The sequence below is a fragment of the Hemitrygon akajei genome, unplaced genomic scaffold (genome assembly GCF_048418815.1).
Source record: "Hemitrygon akajei unplaced genomic scaffold, sHemAka1.3 Scf000044, whole genome shotgun sequence".
NCBI lineage: Eukaryota > Metazoa > Chordata > Chondrichthyes > Myliobatiformes > Dasyatidae > Hemitrygon > Hemitrygon akajei.
Genome location: NW_027331930.1, coordinates 1523552 through 1535498, shown reverse-complemented (window position 1 = coordinate 1535498; position 11947 = coordinate 1523552). Strand labels below are relative to the sequence as shown.

Here is an 11947-nt window from a genome sequence, read left to right as displayed (position 1 = left end):
ACAGGTCCTTCTTTCTTTTTACAATATTTTTATTCAGAAGAAAAAAAAGATTTACAGAGTGCAACACATAGATACATCTCAACATAACTTGTGTACATTCATATACTGTAATAAAATTGATCAAAATGTTATAGCATAACACATAAAGTTATACCACTCTGTAATCAAAAATTTAAAGATAGGTCATACATCATAAAAGAAATTTTTTATATATATAAAAAAAGTCAACCCTCTACCAACTACCAAAGAAAAAACTAATGGATGATAATTGATAATTAGAAAAAAAAATGTATTCACTTAAGAAGAGAAGATAAAAATATACATAAAAGTCTGTGCACTGTTAAACTTTATAAATTGGAAAAGTAATTTAAGAAAGGTCCCCAAATATCATAAAAAAGATTGTTTCGAATTTAAGACTGAGCAGCGGATATTTTCTAAATTTAAATAAGACATAATATCATGTAGCTATTGAAGATGTGTAGGAGGGGTAGACTCCTTCCATTTAAGCAAGATTGCTCTTCTTGCTAAAAGAGAGGTAAAAACTAAAACCTGTAGGTTAGGAGTATTTAAAGTTATATCTTCATTTGCAATAATACCAAACAAGGCAGTAAGGGGATTTGGGTCAAATTGGACCCTAAAAAGTTGAGAGAAGGTATGAAATACTTCCCGCCAAAACTTTTCAATTGTAGGGTAAAACCAAAACATATGAATTAAAGAGGCATCAGCAGAGTTGCATTTATTACAAAGTGCAGAAACATTCGGGTAAAAACTGGAGAGCTTCTGTTTAGAAATGTAAGCTCTATGAACCACTTTAAATTGTAGAAGAGAATGACGAGCACAGAAAGATGATTTATTAACCTGTTTAAGAATTTTATTCCATCTATCATCAGAAATCTGACAATTTAGGTCATCCTCCCAAGCTTTTTTTATTTTATCTAAAAAGTCTTGTCTAGAATCAATCAACAAGTTATAGATACCGGTAATAGAACCATTAACAAAAGCTTTTAAATTTAAAAGATCGTCCAGTAAATTTTTATCAGGACCTATAGGAAAAGTAGCTAATTGGAAACATAGAAAATCTCTAATTTGAAGCTATCTGTAAAAATGTGATTTTGGGAGTGCAAATTTATTTGACAATTGGTCAAATGATGCAAGAGATCCTGAGATAAACAAGTTCCAAAAACACTTAATACCTAGTTCATCCCAATCCTTAAAGACTTTGTCAGTTATGGAAGGGATAAAAAAAAAAATTAAGGATAATGAAAAATTCGCTAAACCAAAAACTTTTCTAAATTGAGACCAGATCCTTAAACTTTGCTATTCCCACAACCAATGGACACAATCAACAGCTCTTCATCTCATGTTCTTGATGTTTATTTCTGGGTTATTTATTAGTTTTACTTCTTTTGTATTTGAATGTTGTTGTCTTTTGCACATGGTTGTTTTGTTTGTCCTGTTGGGGGCAATCTTTCATTCATCTTATAATGGTTCTTGAGTTCACTTAATTTACAATATAATCAAATCCCAGGATTATACATGGTGATGTGCCTATACTTTGATAATAAATTTACTTCGCACATTTTAAATTGTACATTTCAATTTGTAAATAACTCTGAAACACAAGAGCGGGATGTGAGCTCAGTTCAATTTGTAAATAACTCTGAAACACAAGAGCGGGATGTGAGCTCAGTCTGCCAGGTAAATCATATTGTTCTGATCTGAATGGTCGGCCCAACACTGTGACCCGTCTTTCGAGGCACACCAATTACTGGAAATATTCCTGAATTGAACTGGAAAGCCTCAAATACTCTGTCTCTCTGCTCAAGCGTGCGAATACCTGTAGACACACACACACACACACACACACACACACACACACACACACACACACACACACACACACACACACACACACACACACACACACACACACACACACACACACACACACACACACACACTTACACTTAAAAAACGTCGACATTCATATCAGTGCCCAAAAATACCAGGGTGATCTGCCTCAACGACTATCGCCCAGTGTCGCTCACTACTGTGATGAAGTGCTTTGAGGGGTTGGTCATGGCCAATCAACTCCTGTCTCTGTGCAGGGACCCACTGCAATTTGCCAATCGCCACAATCTGTCAACAATTCTCACTGGCTCACACTTGGCCTTAGATCACCAGGTCAATAGCAATACACAAGTCAGGCTGTTGATTACAGCTCAGCGTTCAACACAATCAGACCCTCAATTGTAATCAACAAGCTCCAAAACCTGGGCCTCTGTACCTCCTTCTGCACCTGGATCCTCACCAGGAGACCCCAGTCTGTGTGGATCAGAAATAACATCTCCTCCTTGCTGACAATCAACACGGGCACACCTCAACGATGCGTGCTCAGCCCACTGCTCTACTCTCTGTGCACCCACGTCCGTGTGTCTGGGCTCATCTATAAACTTGTTGATGACACAACTATTGACGGTATTTCAGATGGTGACGAGGAGGAGTACAGGAGTGAGATAGATCAGCAAGTTGAGTGGTGTCGCAGCAACAACCTTGCACTCAGCATCATGAAGACAAAGGAATTGATTGTGGATTCAGGAAGGGGAAGTCGAGGGAACACACACCAGTCCCCATCATGGGATTAGAAGTGAAAAGGGTGAGCAGTTTCCATTTCCTGCCTGTCAACATCTCTGAGGAACTATCCTGGGCCCAACATATTGATGCGGTTACAATGAAGGCACAACATCGGCTATATTTCATTCGGAGATTGAGGGGAATCGGTCTGTCACTAAAGACACTTGCAAATTTCTACAGATGTACTGTGGAGAGCATTCTAACTGGTTGCATCACTGCCTGGTGTGGAGAGGCCACGGAACAGGATTGGAAAATGCTGCAGAAAGTTGTAAACTCAGCCAGCTCCTTCATGGGCACTGGACTCCACAGCATCCAGGACACATTCAAAAGATGATGCCACAAAAAGGTGGCATCCATCATTAAGGACCCCCATCACCCAGGATATGCCTTCGTCTCATTGCTACCATCAAGGAGGATGTACAGGACCCTGGAGACACACTCACTGGTTCAGGAACAGCTTCATCCCCACTGTCAGATTTCTGAATGGACAAAGAGCCGATAAACACTTACTCAGGATTTTCCTTCTCTTTTTGCACTACATTTTAAGTATAATTTTATAAATACTTACTGTAATTTGTGTTAGTTATTTTTTAGATATTGCAATGTACTGCTGACAAATTTCACCACATGTGCCGGTGATATTAAACCTGATTCTGATACACAAACACACACAGCTGGGCTCAGACATACAACACTCCCACATTCCTCCCTTTGTGACACCCTGCTTGCTCCGTGGCCCCCGGTATGAAGCTCAAACTGTTGCAACACCTGCCCTTTAAATTCATGGCTGAGGCTGTGTTGTGTCTGTTCACTGTTTGAGTCTGATATTAAATGAAGAGCATTGAATGGGAAGGAAAGTTTGAATAGAAGAATAAAGATCTCCTCTGAAGGTAAATGGGGTTCTGGTGAGAGTGTACATGGAACACTGTGCACAGGTCTGGTCTCCCTCCCGGAGTCAGCCTGTGGGATGAAGGGAATGAAGAGATTTCCCAGATTGATTTCGGAGGTGAGGTAGTGTCCTCGGTGAGATTATATTGACCGGGCCTGTCTCAAAATTAGAGAAATAAAAGGTAGTCTGACTGAGACAGAGACTGTCTCACAGGGTATTGACAGGGTAGAGGCAGGAATGTTTCCTTTGGCTGTGGTGAGGAATGGGGGGTCACAGAATCTGAGTTCACCAGAGCAGAACTGAGATGAGGAGAAATTTCCTCACCCAGAGGGCAGTGAATCTTTTGAATTTTCTCCACATGGTTTCTAAATTTGAAGGACAAGTTTTGGGGTCTGCGATACGCGAAAGTGGCGATGAGGTCAAAGATCAGACCTGTTCTGAGTGAAAGGCAGAACAGAAACAAAGGGCCGAATGGCCTGCTCCTGTTACTTATTTTCTAAAGTCCGAGTTTACCTTTGCGCCTGGTTCTCCCTTTTGACCTTCAGCCTGTCCTTTTGCACAGGGGAGCGCTCACAGCACCGGTGTCCCATCGGCAGCCGCTGCGGGCCAGCTCCCGTATCCCAGCAGCAGGAGACAGGACTGGGAGGAAACTCCGGACAATAGGCCCCGATCCACGGCGGGGAAAGACTGGGCTTCCCCTGTGTGGCTGAAACATCTCACGGAATCTCCGCCCGTCTCTTCACCTCCGCCATCGGAAGGGTTCAAAACTCCGGCCGCTGTTGCAGCCTTTACCCGGGGAGCTGCTCCCAATCTCGGGTCTCTCACCGGGTCCACTCGTTCCCGATTCCAAACTTCGGTCCGCTCAGCGTCCCGCCCACTGACACTCCTCAGCCAATGGAGGCAAGATTCTCACTGTAGTGGTCGCTGATTGGCTATCACTGTGTCCGAGGGCGGGCTGCAGCCGGTAGCAGGACATGTCAGTCACAGTTTGATCTCAGAATCAAAGCAAGTTCCCCGAGGCTCAAAGTTCAAAGTCACAAAACAGGAACATTTACAGAGATAACCCAAAACGTTGACAGATTTGTACAGTCTTTACAGCTTTCTGGTTATGAGAAGTTTTCAGAGTATAAACATATAGCTTGAAGTCTGACGTAAAAATATAAATGAAGGTTTCTTATTGCTGTGATTGCAATTATGGATATAAAATTTGCTGTAAATTAACAAAAGATTTATGATAAAGAAATGATCCCTGTGAGATTTGGTATTATTAGTAAACCCAAATAAGACATTTTCAAAACAAAAAGTAAAATCCACATTAATATATTGATCTATAAATTGACAAACATCAACCCAAAATGTTTTAACATATTCACAATCCCAAAACAGATTAAATAAATCCTCTGGATATAAACCACAAAAAGAACAGTTAGTTTCAATATCAGAATTAACCCTTGTCAAATAAACATTGGTTGGATAATATCTAAGTATAATTTTAAATAAGCCTCCACCTCAGATTCCCCAAGTGACTATTCCAAAAACTAACAGAGTACATATAAGTCACCACATACAACTCCTACAAACATACAGAGCAAAGCTACAGAATGGTAACTATATCTGGATCACTTGAAAGATCAACCAGAGTGCAGAAGACAACAAACTTCGCCAATGCAAATAAACAACGAGAACATGAAATAACCGCAGCGGCTGCCGATAGATGTCCGGTGCTCTCAGCGTTCCCCTGTTCAATCTGAGAAACAGTGAGGCGCAAAGGTAAACTCGTGTTTCAGAAAATCTGAAATAGAGAACGAGCGGCCGTTCAGCCCCTTGCACCTGTTCTGCCCTTCACTCAGAACATGCTTGACTTTTGACCTCAGCACCACTTTCCTGCAACTTCCCATCACCGCTGAGCCCCAGGATATGTCTATTCAATTTAGAAACATTGTGGAGATAATTGCAATGATTCACTGCACTCTGGGTGAGGAAATTTCTCCTCATCTCAGTCCTGCTGAGTTGTCCTCGGATTTTGAGTCTGTGAGTGCTGGTTCCACACCTTATGGGAAACATCATTCCAGCCCTTCCGCTGTAAATATCCTGTGAGATTGTATTTCTCTAATTCTGAGACAGGAATGTGATCTGTCTCAGTCAATCCACTTCTTATTTCACTCATTTTGAGACAGTCCCAGTACGATAATTTGATGTGGGAGCATCTTTATGGACAGCAAGTGAGTGCAGTTATCCTGTGTTGTTCCACACCCTGATGGTTGAGGGGTAGTAACTGTTCCTGACCCTGGTGGGGTGAGTCCTGAGGCTCTTGTACCTTCTACCTGATTACAGCAGTGAGAAAAGAGCCTGCCTGTGTGGTGAGCCTGATCACAGCCGCCTGTATCAGCGTCCCCTCTGGCCTGCCCTATCCGGGACCAAAGGGATTGTTGAGAGTAAATGTGGTACTCTGTCGAGTATCGCTGTAATCCGTCCCCTCTGGCCTGCCCTATCCGGAACCAAAGGGATTCTGGAGAGTAAATGTGGTACGCTGTCGAGTATCACTGTGATCCAGGCTCTCTTCCTGCAGCTTATTATTCTAGTCTGTGAATGCAGTGCGACAATCTCTGGCCCAATGTCCCCTCTTTCTACAAACACCGTCTCTGTCCTTAGCCAAGTGTCCTCTTCATCTGCACCGTCCGCACGATCCTGCCACCCGTTCTGGGTTCTTCGTCGGGACCCGAACTCCATTTCCACACTACCGGTTCTCTGTGCACACTCTCGCTTTCCCCCAGCCCCTTTAAAGAGTCAATTGCGCTCCCTATTCATCAGAATTGATGTCACCCTGGGGCCAGGTCTGACACAGCGAATTAAGATTAGTTAACTTAAAGGAGTGGGCAGGGTTGGGTATGAGACAGTTTAGAAAAGTCTGTACTGCCAGCTGGACACACTGATCTGTCCAGGGGTTTGCCGGCATTGGACTCTCACGTATCCTTAAAACGAGCTATAAAGTACGCAAGGGATTCTCCTTTTTTCTGTAGTTATCGGGTAAATACACCAAAATCCGCATGTAGTCGGGCTGTCATTCAAACGGGTTCCCTTACCTCAGTGACCCACCGTGCCATGGTTTGTATTGCATCAGCCCCTCTGGTGGCTCCCGGTCACCTTCGGGCGTCTGCCTGGGAAAGGGGATCCCACTCCCTGTCCCTGTCTGAGAGGTTCCATATATAACCCTAAGGAGTGGCACAAGTCCCCGGGCAGGGTCTGGAAAGGGGAACCCACTCCCTGTCCCTGTCCGAGAGGTTCCATATATAACCCTGAGGAGTGGCACAAGTCACCGGTCAGGGTCTGGAATGGGGAACCCACACCCTGTCCCTGTCCGAGAGGTTCCATATATAACCCTGAGGAGTGGCACAAGTCCCCGGGCAGTGTCTGGAAAGGGGAACCCACTCCCTGTCCCTGCCCGAGAGGTTCCATATATAACCCTGAGGAGTGGCACAAGTCCCCGGTCAGGGTCTGGAAAGGGGAACCCACGCCCTGTCCCTGGCCGAGAGGTTCCATATATAACACTGAGGAGTGGCACAAGTCCCCGGGCAGGATCTGGAAAGGGGAACCCACTCCCTGTCCCTGTCCGAGAGGTTCCATATATAACCCTGAGGAGTGGCACAAGTCCCCGGGCAGGGTCTGGAAAGGGGAACCCACTCCCTCTCCCTGTCCGAGCCGCTCCATATATAACCCTGAGGAGTGGAACAACTCCCCGGGCAGGGTCTGGAAAGGGGAACCCATCCCTGTCCCTGTCCGAGAGATTCCATATATAACCCTGAGGAGTGGCACAAGTCCCCGGGCAGGGTCTGGAAAGGGGAACCCACTCCCTGTCCCTGTCCGAGAGGTTCCATATATAACCCTGAGGAGTGGCACAAGTCCCCGGGCAGGGTCTGGAAAGGGGAACCCACTCCCTGTCCCTGTCCGAGAGTTTCCATATATAACCCTGAGGAGTGGCACAAGTCCCCGGGCAGGGTCTGGAAAGGGGAACCCACTCCCTGTCTCTGCCCGAGAGGTTCCATATATAACCCTGAGGAGTGGCACAAGTCCCCGGGCAGGGTCTGGAAAGGGGAACCCACTCCCTGTCTCTGCCCGAGAGGTTCCATATATAACCCTGAGGAGTGGCACAAGTCCCCGGGCAGGGTCTGGAAACGGGAACCCACTCCCTGTCCCTGCCCGAGAGGTTCCATATATAACCCTGAGGAGTGGCACAAGTCCCCGAGCAGGGTCCAGAAAGGGGAACCCACTCCCTGTCCCTGTCCGAGAGGTTACATATATAACCCTGAGGAGTGCAGGCAAGTCCCCGGTTAGGGTCTGGAATGGCGAACACACTCCCTGTCCCTGTCCGAGAGCTTCCATACATAACCCTGAGGAGTGGCACAAGTCCCTGGGCAGGGTCTGGAAAGGGGAACCCACTCCCTGTCCCTGTCCGAGAGGTTCCATATATAACCCTGAGGAGTGGCACAAGTCCCTGGGCAGGGTCTGAAAAGGGGAACCCACTCCCTGTCCCTGTCCGAGAGGTTCCATACATAACCCTGAGGAGTGGCACAAGTCCCCGGGCAGGGTCTGGAAAGGGGAACCCACTCCCTGTCCCTGTCCGAGAGGTTCCATATATAACCCTGAGGAGTGGCACAAGTCCCCGGGCAGGGTCTGGAAAGGGGAACCCACTCCCTTTTTCAATGAATTCAGGTAAAGCCCCTGGTCTGGATGGTTATACTGTTGAATTTTTTAAATCCTTTTCTTCTATACTCGCTCCTTGGCTTTGTAAACATTTTAAAGATGTGTTAACTGTAGGTAAATAACCACAATCTTTTTATGATGCCTCCATTTCTCCAATTCTTAAAAAAGATAAAGACCCCACTGAATGTGCATCCTATCGGCCAATATCCTTGCTGAATACAGATTCTAAGATTTTTACCAAAATTCTGGCCACTAGATTAGAAAATGTATTACCTCAAATTATCTCTGAAGATCAGACCGGATTTATTAAAAACTGTTATTCATCTTTTAACATTAGAAAATTAATTAATATAATTTATACTTCTTCATCTAAAATACCAGAATGTAATTTCCTTAGATGCTGAAAAAGCATTCGATAGAGTTGAATGGCCATATTTATTTAATACGTTGCAGAATTTTAATTTTAGCTTGAAATTTATATCATGGATTAAATTAATGTATTATAAACCTTTGGCTTCGGTTCTTACCAATAATCAAAGATCTCCTTTTTTTCAGTTGTCCCGTGGTACAAGGCAAGGCTGCCCTTTAAGTCCTCTATTATTTGACATTGCTTTGGAACCTTTAGCCGTTGCCATTCGTGAATCACCTAATATTTTTGGTATTACCCATGGGTAAGGGACTTATAAGTTATCATTATATGCTGATGATTTGTTACTATACATATCTGACCCTGAGAGATCTATTCCTGCTATTTCATCCTTGCTTGCTCAGTTTAGTAGCTTTTCTGGCTACAAACTGAATTTTAATAAGAGTGAGTTATTTACATCAAATATTGAAGTTCCAATTTATAAACACTTACCATTTAAAGTTGTCACAGATCATTTTACTTATTTGGGTATTAAAATTACCAAGAAACATAAGGGTTTATTTAAAGTTAATTTTTTATCTTTAATTGAACAAGTGAAGCAACTTGTTACCAGGTGGTCCCCATTATCTCTGTCATTGGTTGGTCGAATTAATACTATCAAGATGATAGTATTACCCAAATTTTTATATTTATTCCAAGCATTGCCAATTTTTATTCCTAAATCTATTTTTGATATTATTGACTCCAAAATATCATCGTATGTGTGGCAGAAGAAAAATTCTAGATTAAGTTAAAAATATTTACAGAAGCCTAAGAAGGAAGGTAGTTTTGCTTTGCCAAACCTGAGATTTTACTATTGGGCAGTTAATATTCAATATTTAATATTTTGGACACAAGAATCGGTCATAGTACCTTGCCCACAATGGGTAAATTTGGAGTGTAAACCTGTACGAGACTTCTCATTGTTTTCTATTTTAGGATCTTCGCTTCCTTTTGCTTTATCTAAACCGAATAAACAAATAACTAATCCTATAGTTAAACATACATTAAGAAGATGGTTTAAATTTCGTAAATTCTTTGGCTTGAATAATCAAGCCCTATTATATCTAACTTCTTTTTCCAGCCCTCTTTTATGGACCAAGCCTTTGTGTTATGGAAAACAAAAGGTATTTAAATCTCTGCTAGAGTGGATAAATCTACTGATAAATCCGGGTCCTGACCGGATATTCCCCAGGACCTTGAGGGAAGTTTGTGTAGAGATAGCAGGAGCACTGACGGAGATCTTTCAGATGTCATTAGAAACAGGGATTGTGCCGGAGGATTGGCGTATTGCTCATGTGGTTCCATTGTTTAAAAAGGGTTCTAGAAGTAAGCCTGGCAATTATAGACCTGTCAGTTTGACATCAGTGGTGGGTAAATTAATGGAAAGTATTCTTAGAGATAGTATTTATAATTATCTGGATAGACAGGATCTGATTAGGAGTAGCCAGCATGGATTTGTGCGTGGAAGGTCATGTTTGACAAACCTTATTGAATTTTTTGAAGTAGTTACGAGGAATGTTGACGAGGGTAAGGCAGTGGATGTAGTCTATATGGACTTCAGCAAGGCCTTTGACAAAGTTCCACATGGAAGGTTAGTTAAGAAGGTTCAGTCGTTAGGTATTAATGCTGGAGTAATAAAATGGATTCAACAGTGGCTAGATGGGAGATGCCAGAGAGTAGTGGTGGATAATTGTTTATCGGGATGGAGGCCGGTGACTAGCGGGGTGCCTCAGGGATCTGTTTTGGGCCCAATGTTGTTTGTAATATACATAAATGATCTGGATGATGGGGTGGTAAATTGGATTAGTAAGTATGCTGATGATACTAAGGTAGGAGGTGTTGTGGATAATGAGGTGGGTTTTCAAAGCTTGCAGGGAGATTTATGCCAGTTAGAAGAATGGGCTGAACGTTGGCAGATGGAGTTTAATGCTGAGAAGTGTGAGGTTCTACATTTTGGCAGGAATAATCCAAATAGAACATACAGGGTAAATGGTAGGGCATTGAGGAATGCAGTGGAACAGAGAGATCTAGGAATAACAGTGCATAGTTCCCTGAAGGTGGAGTCTCATGTAGATAGGGTGGTGAAGAAGGCTTTTGGAATGCTGGCCTTTATAAATCAGAGCATTGAGTACAGAAGTTGGGATGTAATGTTAAAATTGTACAAGGCATTGGTAAGGCCAAATTTGGAATATTGTGTACAGTTCTGGTCACCGAATTATAGGAAAGATATCAATAAATTAGAGAGAGTGCAGAGACGATTTACTAGGATGTTACCTGGGTTTCAGCACTTAAGTTACAGAGAAAGGTTGAACAAGTTAGGTCTCTATTCATTGGAGCGTAGAAGGTTGAGGGGGGTTTTGATCGAGGTATTTAAAATGTTGAGAGGGATAGATAGAGTTGACGTGAATAGGCTGTTTCCATTGAGAGTAGGGGAGATTCAAACGAGAGGACATGATTTGAGAGTTAGGGGGCAAAAGTTTAAGGGAAACACGAGGGGGTATTTCTTTACTCAGAGAGTGATAGCTGTGTGGAATGAGCTTCCTGTAGAAGTAGTAGAGGCCAGTTCAGTTGTGTCATTTAAGGTAAAATTGGATAGGTATATGGATAGGAAAGGAGTGGAGGGTTATGGGCTGAGTGCGGGTAGGTGGGACTAGGTGAGATTAAGAGTTCGGCACGGACTAGGAGGGCTGGAATGGCCTGTTTCCGTGCTGTGATTGTTATATGGTTATATGGTTATAACATGTTTTCGTGATCTATTTTTAGATAACAGTTTTATGTCCTTTGAACAGCTATCCAGCCTAAAACTCATTTTTTTTTAGATATTTGCAAGTTAGAAATTTCTTGAATGTTATATTTTCTGAAATTATGTCCAATGGACATTAAAGAAAAAATTCTAGCTCTGAATCCTTGCCAGAAGGGTTAAGTAGCCATCATTTATCATATGATCATGAAAATACAGCCAGGAGTATCAGAAATAATTAAGAAGGAATGGGAAAAAGAACTTCACTGTCTTATACCCACAGAGCAGTGGGAGAAAATTTTACGATTAGTCAATTCTTCTTCTATTTGTGCTAAACATGCCTAATACAATTTAAGGTTGTTCATAGGGTTCACATGTCCAAGGATAAACTACTCGATTTTATTCTTATGTTAATCCAACCAGTGACAGATGTCATTCTGAAGTCGCTTCATTGACCCACATGTTCTGGTCTTGCCCCTGTTTGCAAAATTATTGGAAAGATATTTTTGGTATTGCTTCAACAGTTCTGAATATCAAATTGCAACCGCATCCTATTACTGCAATTTTCGGTTTA

General features: G+C 42.8%; 1 protein-coding gene across 1 annotated transcript in view; it reads left to right on the top strand.

Moving 5' to 3' along the window:
- Window positions 1-2635: 2635 nt before the first annotated feature.
- Window positions 2636-11947, top strand: part of LOC140720516 (uncharacterized) — a 113121-nt gene continuing 103809 nt past the window's right edge. The window contains exon 1 of the mRNA XM_073035359.1: window positions 2636-2656. Coding sequence (XP_072891460.1) covers window positions 2636-2656 — 21 coding nt within the window. The remainder of the gene's footprint in view (window positions 2657-11947) is intronic.